General features: G+C 37.7%; 2 protein-coding genes across 3 annotated transcripts in view; one reads left to right on the top strand and one right to left on the bottom strand.

Moving 5' to 3' along the window:
- The window catches only part of LOC5511210 (cactin), a 17747-nt gene extending 12994 nt beyond the window's left edge, over positions 1–4753 (bottom strand). Inside the window, exons 1-10 of one of the 2 annotated variants that reach the window (XM_048728102.1) lie at positions 4443–4753; positions 4324–4374; positions 3309–3378; positions 3183–3236; positions 2623–2688; positions 2355–2435; positions 2179–2211; positions 1696–1734; positions 1292–1409; positions 100–188 (exon numbers count right to left, since the gene is read on the bottom strand). In XM_048728102.1, coding sequence (XP_048584059.1) covers positions 100–188; positions 1292–1409; positions 1696–1734; positions 2179–2211; positions 2355–2435; positions 2623–2688; positions 3183–3236; positions 3309–3378; positions 4324–4374; positions 4443–4657 — 816 coding nt within the window. In that variant the 5' untranslated portion in view covers positions 4658–4753. The remainder of the gene's footprint in view (positions 1–99; positions 189–1291; positions 1410–1695; positions 1735–2178; positions 2212–2354; positions 2436–2622; positions 2689–3182; positions 3237–3308; positions 3379–4323; positions 4375–4442) is intronic. The other variant, XM_048728103.1, reaches the window with a different exon arrangement.
- On the top strand, positions 4746–15511 carry LOC5511211 (28S ribosomal protein S29, mitochondrial). The gene is made up of 14 exons (XM_048728104.1): positions 4746–4806; positions 4893–4936; positions 5040–5135; positions 7599–7700; positions 8650–8758; positions 9098–9190; positions 9701–9831; positions 10084–10164; positions 11054–11124; positions 11476–11554; positions 12217–12282; positions 12771–12860; positions 13228–13339; positions 14659–15511. Exons 1-14 carry the CDS (start codon positions 4776–4778, stop codon positions 14742–14744), a joined length of 1191 nt encoding a protein of 396 aa, XP_048584061.1. The 5' UTR covers positions 4746–4775; the 3' UTR covers positions 14745–15511.

Raw genomic sequence — 15511 nt, 5'->3', positions numbered from 1 at the left:
CTTGCTACGTCGGCTTTAATTTAAAATGATCCTGGCTGAGACTAGAACCCCAAGCCCTGGGCGTTTATTAGGTCATTTACAGTACTTCATAAAACCTACCACTAGCATGGTGTAAGGCTCGTGCATCTTAATGTCAAGATTATCATCATCTGGGCTGATGTACTGTGCCAGGAGATCAATAGCTTTGGCTGAAATATGAACCAATCAAATATAGCTTTGGCTGAAATATGAACCAATCAAATATAGCTTTGGCTTAAATATGAACCAATCAAATATAGCCTTGGCCGAAATATGAACCAATCAAATATAGCTTGGCTGAAATATGAACCAATCAAATATAGCTTTGGCTTAAATATGAACCAATCAAATATAGCTTTGGCTGAAATATGAACCAATCAAATATAGCTTTGGCTGAAATATGAACCAATCAAATATAGCTTTGGCTGAAATATGAACCAATTAAATATAGCTTTGGCTGAAATATGAACCAATCAAATATAGCTTTGGCTGAAATATGAACCAATCAAATATAGCTTTGGCTGAAATATGAACCAATCAAATATAGCTTTGGCTGAAATATGAACCAATCAAATATAGCTTTGGCTGAAATATGAACCAATCAAATATAAGCTTTGGCTGAAATATGAACCAATCAAATATAGCTTTGGTTGAAATATAAACCAATCAAATATAGCTTTGGCTGAGATATGAACCAATCAAATATAGCTTTGGTTGTATTAACTAATCAAATACAGCTTTGGCTTTATTATGAACCAATCAAATATACCTCGAACAATGTAAATGGTGTGACTGATATTAACCAATCAAACTGACCGACATAGGTAAATAGCAAGCTGAAATATTAACCAATCAAACTGACTGACATAGGCAAATAGCAAGCTGAAATATTAACCAATCAAACTGACTGACATAGGCAAATAGCAAGCTGAAATATTAACCAATCAAACTGACTGACATAGGTAAATAGCAAGCTGAAATATTAACCAATCAAACTGACCGACATAGGCAAATAGCAAGCTGAAATATTAACCAATCAAACTGACCGACATAGGTAAATAGCAAGCTGAAATATTAACCAATCAAACTGACCGACAAAGGCAAATGGCAAGCTGAAATATTAACCAATCAAACTGACCGACAAAGGCAAATGGCAAGCTGAAATATTAACCAATCTAATAATATATCACTAACATAAGTATGCCATCTTTGGCAGACTTTAGAAACAAGAAGCAAACACTTCAAATAAAACATGAGTTTGCATTTAGCATACCTCGGCCATCCTTTATCCTTATCTGTGACCTAAGCATCGCCTGGTTCAAGTGAAAGTTGTCTTCCTGTTTCTCCCACTCACTGAAGTACTCTGCCTCTTTCTCGCGCTGAAGCCTTTCCTGATAGGTAAGAGAGCCATACACACTTAGGATAAACATTCATTTGTCCTTTTTCATAGATTACAAAGATTGCTTCAGAGGTTCCAGCTCTGACTATCTTTTTTTCCTTTTCGATTCCTTGTTGGATCGTGCATGAAGCGTCTTTCTGATGTGATGTTCATTTTTTGCATACTATATCTGACTTTAGTTTCTTTTGCTTTGACAAAGTGCGCATGGTTTCACATAGGTATAACAAAATTTCAACCATATGTTGATTTATTTCGCAGGAGTACTTTTAGATACACACCTTCTCCTCCTCTCTTAAAAGCATCTCATGTTCTCGTTCCTGCAAGAGTTAAAAATAATAAGTATTCAGTACTTACACCAAATGAAGTCCAAAGTCAGTAAGGGAGTTTAAGAACATATTAGAACTTTTTGTTCATAGGAATCAGGCAAGTTCTTATATGTAGGTGTTTATGTCTTCCATAAAGTATTCAAGTCACATAACATATTCCTGCTACCGCTGCTTAGCTCTGAACTACAACTGCACCGCCATTGGTTAATTAGAGAAATGTACACACCCACTTAGAAAAAAACATTACAAACTTGCAATGGAAAATTCAGTAAAATTTCGACATCAAAAATATCTTTTGTCCTTATTTGCTTGCGCCATACAAGAGTGTATGGCGTAAATGAAATTATCTGCAGCAAAAGTTCACACATGGCAAGCACACTTGGTCAGTAAGAGGTACTGTGTGTGTCAAATAAATTACAAATTGTATGTACTCACAGTTCTCCTTTGCCTGACTTGCTCCAGTTGTCTCTAAAAGATGATGTCACAGTAAGTAATGAATATGAAATTTAACATTCTTTTTGTTATCTGCATTTTTTCCATCAAAACCCTAAAGAGACCACAACATGAATTGGAGTATTTTAGAGATTAAGGAATAAAAGTTACACGTTTACCCTTGTCTCTTCCTGTCGCCTCTTGTCTCGTAATCTCTTTTCAGCTTCTGACAAGTGATTTTCTCCATGTTTTTCCCTTTTCTGTAAAGGAACATAAAATTATGCTTGTACAGTACACTAACTACATATCCAGAAGTTGTTTTTGCAATCAAGAAAGTATGAGTAAATGATGACTTTTCATATGAGTTGTCTTGAAATGATGGCTGATTATTGTGTACTGTACCAACTGCACTTTACAAATTACACAATGTTTTATTGTCTACTTTACCTTGTGCCAAACGAATGAATCCAATAAATGAGCATCACCAAAAGGGTTATCGGTATTGGTGTATCCCTATAGAGTCAAAGAGTACATTAGAACCTTACTTAACATGGCATACAACCATAACCACTATCACCAGCACTTTTGTTTTCCTCTGCTCTTTACCATTTAATCGGAAATTCGGGTACTTCTTGTTATTTTGTAAATGGCACAGATTCCTCCCAATGGAAACTTTCCGGAAAATGTGAAATTGCTTGAAAGGTAGTCCGCTTTCACAGAGTATACCAGAAATTCTGGAAAAACATGTACCATTTGCACTTTTCCAAAGAATATTTGACCTAGGCCCCCATCAGCAGCTATTCCCAAGGACCCCAAAAGAATTTTCACCATCATCATAACCATCGTGATCACTATCATTATCACTATGTGTGGTCGCCATTACCATTAAAGCTCACCACCTATACTGTAGTCACCATCATGAATATCAATGGCATCTTTTGTGATAATTGTGATCATGTTAAAATAGGGACCATCATCAGTGACAGCATCATAGTTGTTTTACTAACCAATAACTCCTCGTTCCAGCCCATTTCCTTCCTTCTTTTCTTTTCCTTAGCTTCCTATAAAAGTCAAATAACTTTAGTACTCCTGTTTTCTAGCAGATGAGCTCTGTTTAAAGGTGCACCTCTCACCTTTTTAGCCAATCTCCTTGCTCTCTTCTCCTCTGCTGTCTCCATGGCTTTCTTAATATCTTTCTCTTTCCTGAAAACATCCATAAGACACTATTAAATCCCAGCACTGCGCAATCAAAGAAAGGGGAATACAGATAATACAAAACTTAGCATGTTAGTGTTTTGGCCATTATACAATGTCAATGAGAATGCAAAAAGCCACTTGTTTTGGAACATGTCCATGATACCTGCTCACAATAATCCCACAATTCTGCTTCACACCTCAATGGAATGTCTCTCAATGGAAGTTTCTTATTCAGACAATTCTATTGGTATTGTTTTAAAAAAGCTTAGATCTTGTTGCTTTATCATTTGTACCAAATATGGAAACTATACGTCTATCCTTAACTTCTTATTTAACAAAGCTGATTATAAGTTACTTAAGCAATCAGCTTTGGCACTTCGCATGTAAGTAATGTAATAGTTTACAAAAAAAGAAAAGAATGATCTCTTTCTGTAATCATGCTGGCATTGCTGTTGTCTCTATGCTCAGTAGACCATTTTCACGATGTTGCGTGTGCATCCAAAATGCCACAGACTGATGGGCCACAGCTGATCCAAAATGTAAACAAAGGGGAATTTCACTCCAAAACTCTGTGAAAGAAGCACTCTGACAGCGTTTGCTATGCTTTGTCTGTAAACTCCACTTTGTGCGCCATTTTAGATCAGCTTTGGCCAAAAAGTTTGTGGTGTTTTGGATGCAGACGCAACATCGTGAAAACGGTCTGTTGAGCACAAGACAAAGGGGATACTGGCGAATATAACAGCATCTCGTTACATGGTGTTCAAACAACATGAGTGTTGTAGAGCCAACGTCTCGTCAGCCCTTGCTAGCAATGTTAATGCTATTTTGGGCTTTGGAGGACTTATCTAAAATAACATGGGTCCTCTTGATATGGGAGCTGAGTTAAATACTAACTACTTCCCTCATGTCTTAGAGTACATAGAGAAAGGTACCGATACTAGACATACTCACGTGTTTGAAGGGTCAATAAATTGTTGACGATTGTCGGAGTCGTCATCCGACCTCAAGATAAAATAAAGCACGCTATAAACCATAAAACTTCGCCTACCTTTCATCAATCTCTCTCTTACCTGTTGTCCTTGGAGCTTCGCTCTCTGTCGAAATCATCTCTGTGTTTATCCTCTCGTTTCTTTCTTCGTTCGGGTGAACTTGACGGGCTCCTAGAATCATCACGTCTTCGCGAAGATCTTGACCTTGAATTAGATCGACTACTTTTTCTTCGGGCAGGACTTCGAGATCTACTTCGATCTCTATGCTTCTTTTTCTTTTTATCTCCGTTAGCCATTTCTCTGGGATAATAAACACGAAACTTTAGATGCTCTGAGATGTGTTTTTCAAAATGGCGCCGAACGTACTGCACACGAGTATTGGTCGGCGGAGAAAATGCGCAGTATTTTCTGCGCATGGTTCAATCCAAGATGGCGGCCGCCAGAGGTAGGTTTGTAATTTGCGCGGGTTTCGCGTTTTTCAATAATTTGCTGCTTAATTTTGACCTCATATTCTATAAATTTTTATTGCAGGACTGTTGAAGACGTCATCACGGGGCGCTTTTTCTTTGAAAATTGTAAGTTTTACTAAGATGATAATGTCATCGTGTAGGCGCGGATCTTAACTTAAACTAAAGTATTTTTTTTTTATTGAGATAATAGTGTCGCCTTTTCTTTCAGCGAGCGTCATGTCCTACCAGATCATACGCAACAGCTGCACCTGCCGCACGCAGGCAAGATGAGAGGTCATCTGTTATCATTACTGAGAATGATCCGGTATGAAACCTTAGGATATTGCACCGTCCAACACTTCTTCCAGTGAGGCATATATGTCCAATACACCACAAAATACCAGTGGTACGAGTGGTGAAGCAGAAATCTCCAGTGGTACAAATAGTGAAACAATGGCTCACCACTTGTAGAGATAGGCGCGATATCGAACATTATCACTGATATCTGATATTGAGATTAGGATATTATCATTGTTTTCCTCTAATTATATGCTATTAGATAGTGGTTAGACCCCTTTCCTCTCCTTTCCTCATCCCTCAATATTGTGATATTATTGGAGATTATTTTATTTAATCTACTAGATGTCTATTTACATCCTCTTCTTTCTTCTGCTGGACCCCTTGATATTGTGATATTATCGGAGATTATCTTATTATCATCTACTAGATGTCTATTTAGATACCTTCCTTCCATCTGCTGGACCCTCGATATTGTGATATTATTGGAGATTATCTTATTATCATTTACTAGATGTCTATTTAGATATTTTCCTTCCCTCTGCTGGACCCTCGATATTGTGATACTATCGGAGATTATCCTTTTAGAATCTACTAGATGTCTATTTAGATCCTCTCCTTTCATATGCTCTACCCCTCGATATTGTGATATTATCGGAGATTATCTGATTAGAATCTACTAGATGTCTATTTAGATCCTCTCCTTCCATCTGTTCTACCCCTCGATATTGTGATATTATCTGTGATTGTCTTATTAGAATCTACTAGATGTCTATTTAGATCCTCTCCTTCCATCTGCTTTACCCCTGGATATTGTGATATTATCTGAGATTATCTTATTAGAATCTACTAGATGTCTATTTAGATCCTCTCCTTCTATCTGCTCTACCCCTCCGTATTGTGATATCGGATATTATCTTATTAGAATCTATAAGATGTCTATTTACATCCTCCCCTTCCATCTGCTCTACCCCTCGATATTGTGATATTATCGGAGATTATCTTATGAGAATCTACTAGATGTCTATTTGGATCCTCTCCTTTCATCTGCTCTACCCCACGAATTTGTGATATTATCTGAGATTATCTTATTGTGACTGTCACGTTTGTAGAACGAGTATATATGTGATATTATATTATATTATCAAGTCATGAGATGCAATAATCAAGGTTCAACATAGCAGTTCAAAAGTTATAGTATCTGATATGTATCAGTAATTAGATGGACTATCTATGTGTAAATCTTGTGATATTATCTGATATTATCAAGTCATGAGATGCAATAATCTAGGTTCAACATGGCAGTTCTAAGGGTATAAGATCTGATAAATATCAAAAATTAGATTTGTGAGCTTTGTTATAATATCGACTAAATATCTGATACTAGAACCCTGTGAAAAAATATCTGATTTATATTCGATTTTAGATGAGTGATAAATATCATATAAATATCAAAGTGCCAGAAAAGTTCGATATCGCGCCTTTATGCACTTGTACCTGTGGTGTTGTGGAGTTGGACACAAACCTGTCAACTCTCCCCCATTAGGCGGGAGTCTCAAGATTTTGGACCCCTTCTCTCGCTCTTTAGCGATTTTTATCGCTCCCGAAAAATTATTCAAAGAAAATAGTCATTTTGCCTATTTGCTATTGAAATTTTTAAAACGATAATTCCCTTGTGCAGCGCAATTTATCTTACACCCTCGTGAGATCTATAAGTGGATTTGTTCGAGAGAGCTTTCTATACGGCAAACGCTTGCAAGGTTTACCCACCCCTCCCCAAACAAATGAATTTACCCCACCCCTCCCCCCAAAGAAATCTCAAGCCTTGAGATTTTCGAAGGTTGACAGGTATGCACTTTGGGTACACAAAGTTACATATTTTGGGTTTCCTGTGGTAAAATACCAGTGGTATGCTCATGAAATTAAATTCTCGAGTGGTACAAGTGGTGTAACAGTGACTCACCACTTGTACAAGTGGTGTTTTGCATGTCGTTTAACGACATGCACTATCACCTAATTTAGCAATTGTGTTGTCAGAGTGCCAATCAAAACAACCAGCTACCCTTATTAAATTTTTCGCCGTTCTCAAAAGTCAAGAAGGGCGAGCACACAACCATATCCCTTGTAGTCTCTTCGTTTTTGCGTGATTTGCACAAAGCTGATCGAACTGTAAAACTGTTTGCGATTGGGTTGTCGGAGGACCAATGAAAACGAAAATACAGCAAAACAGCAGAAAAAAGGGAAATATCGAAAATACAGCAAAACAGCAGAAAAAAGGGAAATATCACATACCACACAGAAGGGCGAGGTTTTTAAAGGCATGTACGACACCCCGATGCCACAATACCGCAAAACTCAACGTCCCCCCCCCCCCCCCCCGTGAGCCCTTCATGATAGGGGCTCCCAGCCAAATTAATTCCTATTGAAGCATATTATGATGTTTGATATAAAAAAGTGATTAATTTACATTTAATTGATCTGTTTATTTCAGGACAAGCACTTAAACAGTCACCAAGGATTCTTCTATTCTGTTCCTCAAGAATCTCTTGATAACATCCTCACCCATGTGCTGCCCAAGAGATTCCTCAAACAGGTGAACAGCCCTCTGTTGTCAAACATTCACTGCATTAAGCTCTCCCTGATGCCTGGCAAAACAATAGGACTTATCTTTCCCAAAGGTGGAAATCATGAATTTTACTATTCTAATTCAAATTTTATTATTGTATTGGTATAAGCAAATATTCTAAACTATCATTAGATCTCTTGTTATACAAGATAAATCTAGCTGTGGCAGTAAAAAAATATTCTCAGATTAGATTTCGTATGGTTTCCGGACCGACTTGCTAAAGTATCACATTAAATTTACTCTTGCCCTTTGAAAATCTACCAAAACCAGGCATAGTTGAAATAAATAATCTCAGGAACCAGTGAGATAAATGAATTTGTACTGTACTCGACTGATTTCATGCTGAAACGCTCGGAAAACAGTTTCCCTTATAAGCCATAAACATCTCAACCTAGTTCCATACAAGCCCATAGGCACATCAATTTGCCGATCTCAAGTGTTTTGGCGAGCAGCGAATCAAAAGTGGTGCCTTTAAATGAAAAGCGCTCAGCCAATAGAAGCCAGGGTGTGGGGATAAGAGTTCCACTCTTTTTAGCGCTCACAGGGCTGCAATAAAAGTCTCCAAGAGTTAGAGGGAGTGGTCACATTTTTTTATTTTGAAGTAATTATTTTCTTAGGGTTCATCATTGAATCTAGAACTGTGTTAATTTTTTTTTTTTTTGTTTGTAAGAGAAATGTTCTAGTTAAACAATAAAAAAAAAACACTTAAAGTTGAAATACTCTCATCAACTCTCATTCACACAATCAAACGGCAACAACCTTTGTAAGGGATAAGAGTTCAAGCTCTCATGTCAAATTTGAACATGTTCAAAGTGATTGAGATTCAATAAGAGTGCACAGTCAAACAGTCACGAGAGTTGCATGGATTGTGTTTTATTGTGGTAAAACAATGTGTAGTGTTTTTCTTTCCCTTTAGAGTGAAATACTTGGAGGTTCATATCTCATGGTGAGGAACCCTGCGCTCAGTGTGATCAAGAAGCTGAAAAAGCAAGGGAATAGTCAAGCACCAACCCGATTTGTGCTCCGTATCCTTAACATTTACATGTGAATACAGTACCTTATTACACTTTTTCCCACATCACTTTGAAATAACAAAATTTATGTTTAAAAAAAAAAATAAGGAAAATTAGGTGACTAAGGGCGTTGTTGATACCTGTATTAAGATTTTAAATGTGAAGTGCTTAGAACATGGTTAATATATTGATATGTATTATGTATTATTGTACTTAATCTTGTATTGCTGCAAGTCAGGTGATGGTCTGCAAATATGTTTATATGTTATTATTGTATATATGTTATTATTGATTGTTATAAGGACAACATGATGCACAAACTGTGTATAATCCATGACTAAGATCATTTAGATGGTGACGCAGGTTGTGGCAAGACACTAACACTATCTCATATAGTACACTATGCGACATCTGCCGGCTGGTTTGTCTTGCTAGTGCCAAGTGGTAAATGAAGTGTTATACAGTATTTTCTGTATATTTACCAATACAAGAAAGGGTTGTTTCTCTGGTGGGGAGAAAAGATTGGAATGTGCTAATCTATTTTTAATAACACAGGAATGAGAGATCTTTCCCAGATTATCATTGACATACTGTATATCAGTCTTTTTCCACCAATACTAGAATAATAAATGAGATTCTCCTTATAAAAATAATGATCCACATGGTGTCAATATCTCTTCTTCAACACTGAAATGATAAGAGACATCTCCCTGATTAGAGAAAAGATTGACAATTTAAGAATAACAAAAGTCGTCTTTGGATGAACAGGAATGATTGATATGTTCCAATTTCTCTTTATCAGCACTGGAAACAGACGTCTCTCTGATGAAGCAGAGTGATTGACATTGTGTCAAATTAATTTATCAATACTTTTCTGATAAGATAATGTCTTCCTGATAGAGCAGAATGATTGACATGAAGCAGGATGATTGACATGTGCCAATCTCTCTTCAGTATTCAGCTGGGTGCATAGCAAGAGAGGTGTCCAAATGTCAAAATCACGCGAAGATCGGTTTGACCAGCCCGAGGAGGCCGCATCCTGGCTAAGGACGATAAGAGCCATCAATGGACCCTTCTTGGCAAATGTGAGTGTAACTTACATTTCTACAGGTGCTTTGCATAGAACACAGGATAACATTATTACTAGAAAGACTACAGACAAGCTCTGGAATGGCTTTAAAGTCTGTCTAGATGTGGTGAGAAGGGGAATTAATCACTCCCGGGATAAAGTTTTATGACAATCCTAATAATCATAGGCTCAAATTTTCTTGGCTATAATAAATGTCTATTAAATATTTTTTTGCTACATTTAACATAATAAAATGATTTAACACCAGATGCAGGCAAGCCAGCAGTATGAGTGGGGAAAGCTGGACAGTACTAAGAAAGGAGAACCACTTATTAGCGTCATTGACCAGGTAATGTTGAGGTAATCATTGACCAGGTAATGTTGAGGTAATCATTGACCAGGTAATGTTGAGGTAATCATTGACCAGGTAATGTTGAGGTAATCATTGACCAGGTAATGTTGAGGTAATCATTGACCAGGTAATGTTGAGGTAATCATTGACCAGGTAATGTTGAGGTAATCATTGACCAGGTAATGTTGAGGTAATCATTGACCAGGTAATGTTGAGGTAATCATTGACCAGGTAATGTTGAGGTAATCATTGACCAGGTAATGTTGAGGTAATCTATTGCTGAGATATAATACAGTTTTATTATATATTTTATTCTTCCTTTTCTACCATGCAAATACTGTTTGTAAAAGTTTTTGGTATCAACGAGATGAGGGGCATATTGTTGGTTATTTTAAAAAGCTTTTCAGGTTTTTGACAGTAGATATTTCTACCCCTACAAAAAAATTCCTATGAATTAGTATATAATGCAAACAAGAGACCAACCATGACTGTTACACACAGTTTTATAACTTGTATCAATTCATGGATGTATCATGTCAAAGTAAATATGTTCTGTTTTACCAAACCAAACGTAATCTAAACAAAGTACCTGTGCTAATAAACTGATAAAGAAATGGTGAAAATGGATTGTATAAAGTGGGCAGTCTTACCTCCTTTATACCAGAACCTTGTGTATAGTAGAGAGAGGATAGAGGCTTAAAGGATGGGGGGGGGGCTTATTGTAGGGGGGTCTTCATTGAGATGGAGGGCTAAATAAAGCTTTTACACTAATAAATGTTGAATTAGGTAGGGCCATATAGATTTAGTCTTTTTTAGAGGGGATTTAAGAGATGGCTGACTTTCATAGCTTTATGTTAATATAAATAAAATGACTTGTTGTACTTAGGGCCTTAAAAGGATTAACTATGCGCCAGATGCTGTGGGCGTGGTCCTGAAGGAAATAAAGCAGGAGCCAGGGTGAGACCATGGTTCCTCCTAAACAAAGTAGTATTTTCCCAACTATAATGCATCTTTTTTCCCTTTATTTATTATAGATTTTTTGATAAAAGTTTCTCTCTCCCATCTTATCTACATCACAACTACAATGTATCTGCTACACTGTGCAAATTAACATACGCCTCTTTCTTAAGCAGGCTGACACAAAATGAAATGCTCCTGTTCTGGAAACTGGACTTTTAGTTGAAATCAAGGTTTCATTTATTCTATTCCTTTTTACTCTTATCTCTGCTGTATTTCTGTGACAAAAAGTAGGTGTCTATGGTGCGGTTTTCATTGCGTTAAAGCTTGTGTTTTGACTTTCTTTTGTAGTTTGAAGATTTTGTATGCTGCTGATGAGTACAATGGCTTTTTTGGAAAAACTTCATTCAAGGACTCGAAGCAAAAATGGGTATGATCCATTCAAAATTCTGTCGTTGCAATTTATCTAAATGAGCAGCACAATGTGTGCAAGCATGGCTACCTTTGACAGTTTTGTCAAGTAAACCAATTTAAACCTACAAGGATGTGATAAATTAACTGCATGTGATCAAGATGATGCAGCATGGCAAAGAAATGTTTCAGTGCATCAGAACTTGATGAAGTCATTGTCACATGCTGGCTAACCTTCATAAAACTTTGTCTTGCAGTACAGCCTGGAAACTTCTGCATGTTTTTTTGCTTGTAGTTTGAATGTAATTAGATTCATACACTCAAACTACGCACACCTTGAAAACCGTGCTTGCACTACCCTAAAAATTCACACAAAAAAACGTGTGTGACAATGTAAAGTATTTCCAGGCTGATTTTGTACACAATGACCAAAAATCCAAACTCGTCCCATTGATGCTAACTGTGCATAGATACACTTGTAACACCCTCCTCAGGGGGGTGCACAGGGTGCGGTGCATCCCCTCTTGACTGCAAAAAAGTGGGTCATTATTACTCAATGATCCTTATTTCCAAATGGTGCCTTTGACAACCACTCCTCCCAGTAAATCCTGGGCACATGCCTGCCCCCTCCCCTCCCCTCATGGTAAAGATTACCTAATAGCTGTTGTTGCTTACTTACAGATTCAGCCGCAGAATCTCAGTCTTGTTCACCACTTTACTAAATTGATAGACCCTAAAGATGGGCTTGTAAGTTCCAAGATATTTTGAGAATCCTCTGGAAAGCCTAACCTACACTTTCACACTCCTCACACTCTTATTGACTCTTATTCGCTTTGAACATTTTCAAATTGGATATGTGAGTTTATGAGAGTTATCACTGATCATGTTTACAGAGTAGCCTGCTGCAGTCGGTAGATTTCACAAAAAGGAACTTTAATGTGTATTTACAGATTTACAGATTGGGGGATGGATTCTGAACTCAAATAATTTACCATGCTGATTCTTTGATAAAAATAATGATTGCTCTTATCAACTCTCAATCACTGATCGCAAACCTTGGAGAGGCAAGAAGAGTGAAACTCTCCCTGACTCTTATCATCCCTCAAAGACTGTTTGATCACAACCCTGTAAAAGCCAGAAAGAATGAAACTCTCATAGACTCTAATCAACTCTTATTTCAGCTTGCTTGGGGCATGTTAACTTTACCTATTCATTGCTCCTTGATTGTTCAACAGAAATCAGCTGCTATGGTCTTTGCGTTGTCCCGTACAGGCATAGAGAAAAACCGCAACAAGTCTTCAGATGTGAAAGAGTTGCTAGGGGAGGTAAGAAAATTACTGTTTAGACTGTAGGTTTTTGCTCTCTGGCGCTAGACATGATTTCATGAGGTGAAAATAAAGTTGCTGTTTTTTATTGTTGAGGTTTAGCTATCATCCATGTAACCATGGTGATGATAGAGCCATGGTGGGTAGTCCAAGGCAACTCTTAGTTTAAAACATTACCCTGATTGTTCGCGGGACCAGATAACTTTTGGTATTTATTTCATGTTATTACATTTGCAGAATATTAACATGAAACAGAAGGAATTCATCTTATATTTTAGAAAAAATGCCTTTTATATGAGCCGGTATTTGACAAATTTGGGCACTGTTTTGTAAACCCTTGTGCTAAACATGATGTCCTTATCTGCAGGAAGGTGAGGATGTCACATCACCTTACACCAGTATACATGTTCCAGCCTTTTCCATGTCTGAGCTTGAGAACTTTGTGCGTCTGTACCAGCAGCGAGGGGGCTTCCAGAAGGGTGAGTTTCTGTATTAGTGAGCAGGGGCGGGTCTAGCGTTGGGCCGAATTGAATCCATTGCAAAATATTAACCTTGATTTCTGACCAATTCGTTAACAAATGCTTAAACTCAGAAACATTTCATACCAATAAAGACGAAAAATTCCGAACTACAAATAGAGACAAGCAAACACATATCAATTCATAGATACTGTAGATACCTTTATTGCGCTCCGTCGCCCATGTTACAGCCATCAGCCACAATAATCAATGCTAAAACCTCCATTAGAAGCGAGTCTCCATGTGTAGGCTATATTGCATGCCTGCACTGAATCATGGGAGTCTTGGAAACACCTTCACAGAGAGGCGGGCAAACTCCTCCCCCATAATCATAACAGTCTCTTTGCCCCAAAGCCAAACAAAAAATTTCCAGGTCCAAGAATCACAGAATAAGCCGGAAAACAATTTTTGAATAAGGTTGGGTAGCAAAGATGTTCCACATTGGAGAGTATGAGGTCATTCACTAGAAAATTTCTTTCTCACTGAAACCCAAACAAAGAATTATCCCATTGAATCAACCTCAGCGTGCAAACATCCATAAGTATAACATTTATTATGACCAAATAGACTTTATGATGTCCTAAGGCACTCTCCAAATGTAAAAAAGCTGTAATTTTTAAGCAAATTACAAGCAAAACTGTTGTAAGCAACAGGCTGTAGCAATGCCGTCGCTAGATTGTTGGAAACTTCAAGGCATACTGTCTTGGGTCAGCGGTAGCTTACCTTAACTGGTAGTGTTGGACTTGAAATAAAGGGGGGGAAGGATTCTGTTTTCTGTCTGTTTTTCTTACAATGCTGCTCAAAAGTACCCTGGAGTAAAAGGGAAAAAATGACAAGAAAGAACAGAAGAACAATAAATCTGCCCCCCCCCCCTTTTCTTGAAACCCTTGCTTCACCCTCCCCTCCTAGGAACTCCAGGATCCTCCCCTTGTGAGGGCGTGATAGCTCAGTGGTATGACCCGGGTCAGGTCAAATTGGGATTTATTAAGATGTTGTAAAAAAATGGCCCTCTATATTTGGGATTTCGAATACTTCATCTCCTCGGATAAGGATGCCAAGGTCTAGTCTCTTATTGTACTACATTAAGTACTGGAGGAAGTAAAAGAGCCGCTGTGGGTGCAATCCTGTTGTACCATTTCCATAATAGTGCACACACACACACACTCATGGTTGTAAACTGCATGAAGCGGTCCATATCTATACACACTGACGAGTAAAGTCACTCACATGTGGAGCACTATACAAATACTACAAATACTAAATGAAATGTCCTGTTTCAGACTTGACATCTAGCTTACTCCACGAGATTGCACTGCTAACTGGTGGGAGCGGCCATCTTGCCAGCCTTCTTTGTGGACCAAGATAGCAGAGACATGCATCAAATAGAGTGCAAAACAAGGCTGTTAGGTATGGAGCAGAAAGCTGATAAGGGATTTGTACAATAAAAAATGCTAGGTAGGCTTAAAGACTCTCTTCCAAATAAAAAACACTCAGCATAAGCTAAAATCCCAGTATCTTTTTATAAGAAATGTGTAGTTCCAGAAAATATCCATAACCCCCCCCCCCCCCCCCCATTAAGGGGATTTGAAAATTCCGGGGGGGGGGGGGGTGGGGGGCTCAAACGCCCAGGAGTTTCCAGAGGGGATGGGAGTAAAATGCCCTTTTTCCTTAACAGTTACTGTATTTATTTTTTCTAGGGGGTTGGAAATTCCAGAGAGGTGGGCTGTCATACATCCGTCCCCCTCAATAGGGGGAGGGGGTATGGATATTTTCTGGAACTACACAATAGACAAATTCAAGCGCCTCAACACAAGGCAAAAAGATGGCAAAATAGTATTAGAAATGATATTAAACTATGCAAGAAAAAAATGGGTTTTTAATACATAGTGGGTGCCACTGTTCATTTACAACATAAAAAAACCTTAATAAATATGAAAAAAAATCCTATTGTCCTGAATTTCTCGATGGTACCCATCGAGAACTACATATGTTACCACTGATAAACATAGAAAAGAAGCAAGAAGTTTTGAAGTATTGAATTCATAAGTTGTTAAAGATATCTCATATATCACATGGTCTCCTATGGTTTTTTTAGAATAAAATGATTTTTTAATAAAATGTTCTCTCCTCTAA

The sequence above is a fragment of the Nematostella vectensis genome, chromosome 5, assembly GCF_932526225.1.
Source record: "Nematostella vectensis chromosome 5, jaNemVect1.1, whole genome shotgun sequence".
Classification (NCBI taxonomy): domain Eukaryota; kingdom Metazoa; phylum Cnidaria; class Anthozoa; order Actiniaria; family Edwardsiidae; genus Nematostella; species Nematostella vectensis.
This window is presented reverse-complemented; position numbering and strand designations above follow the sequence as displayed.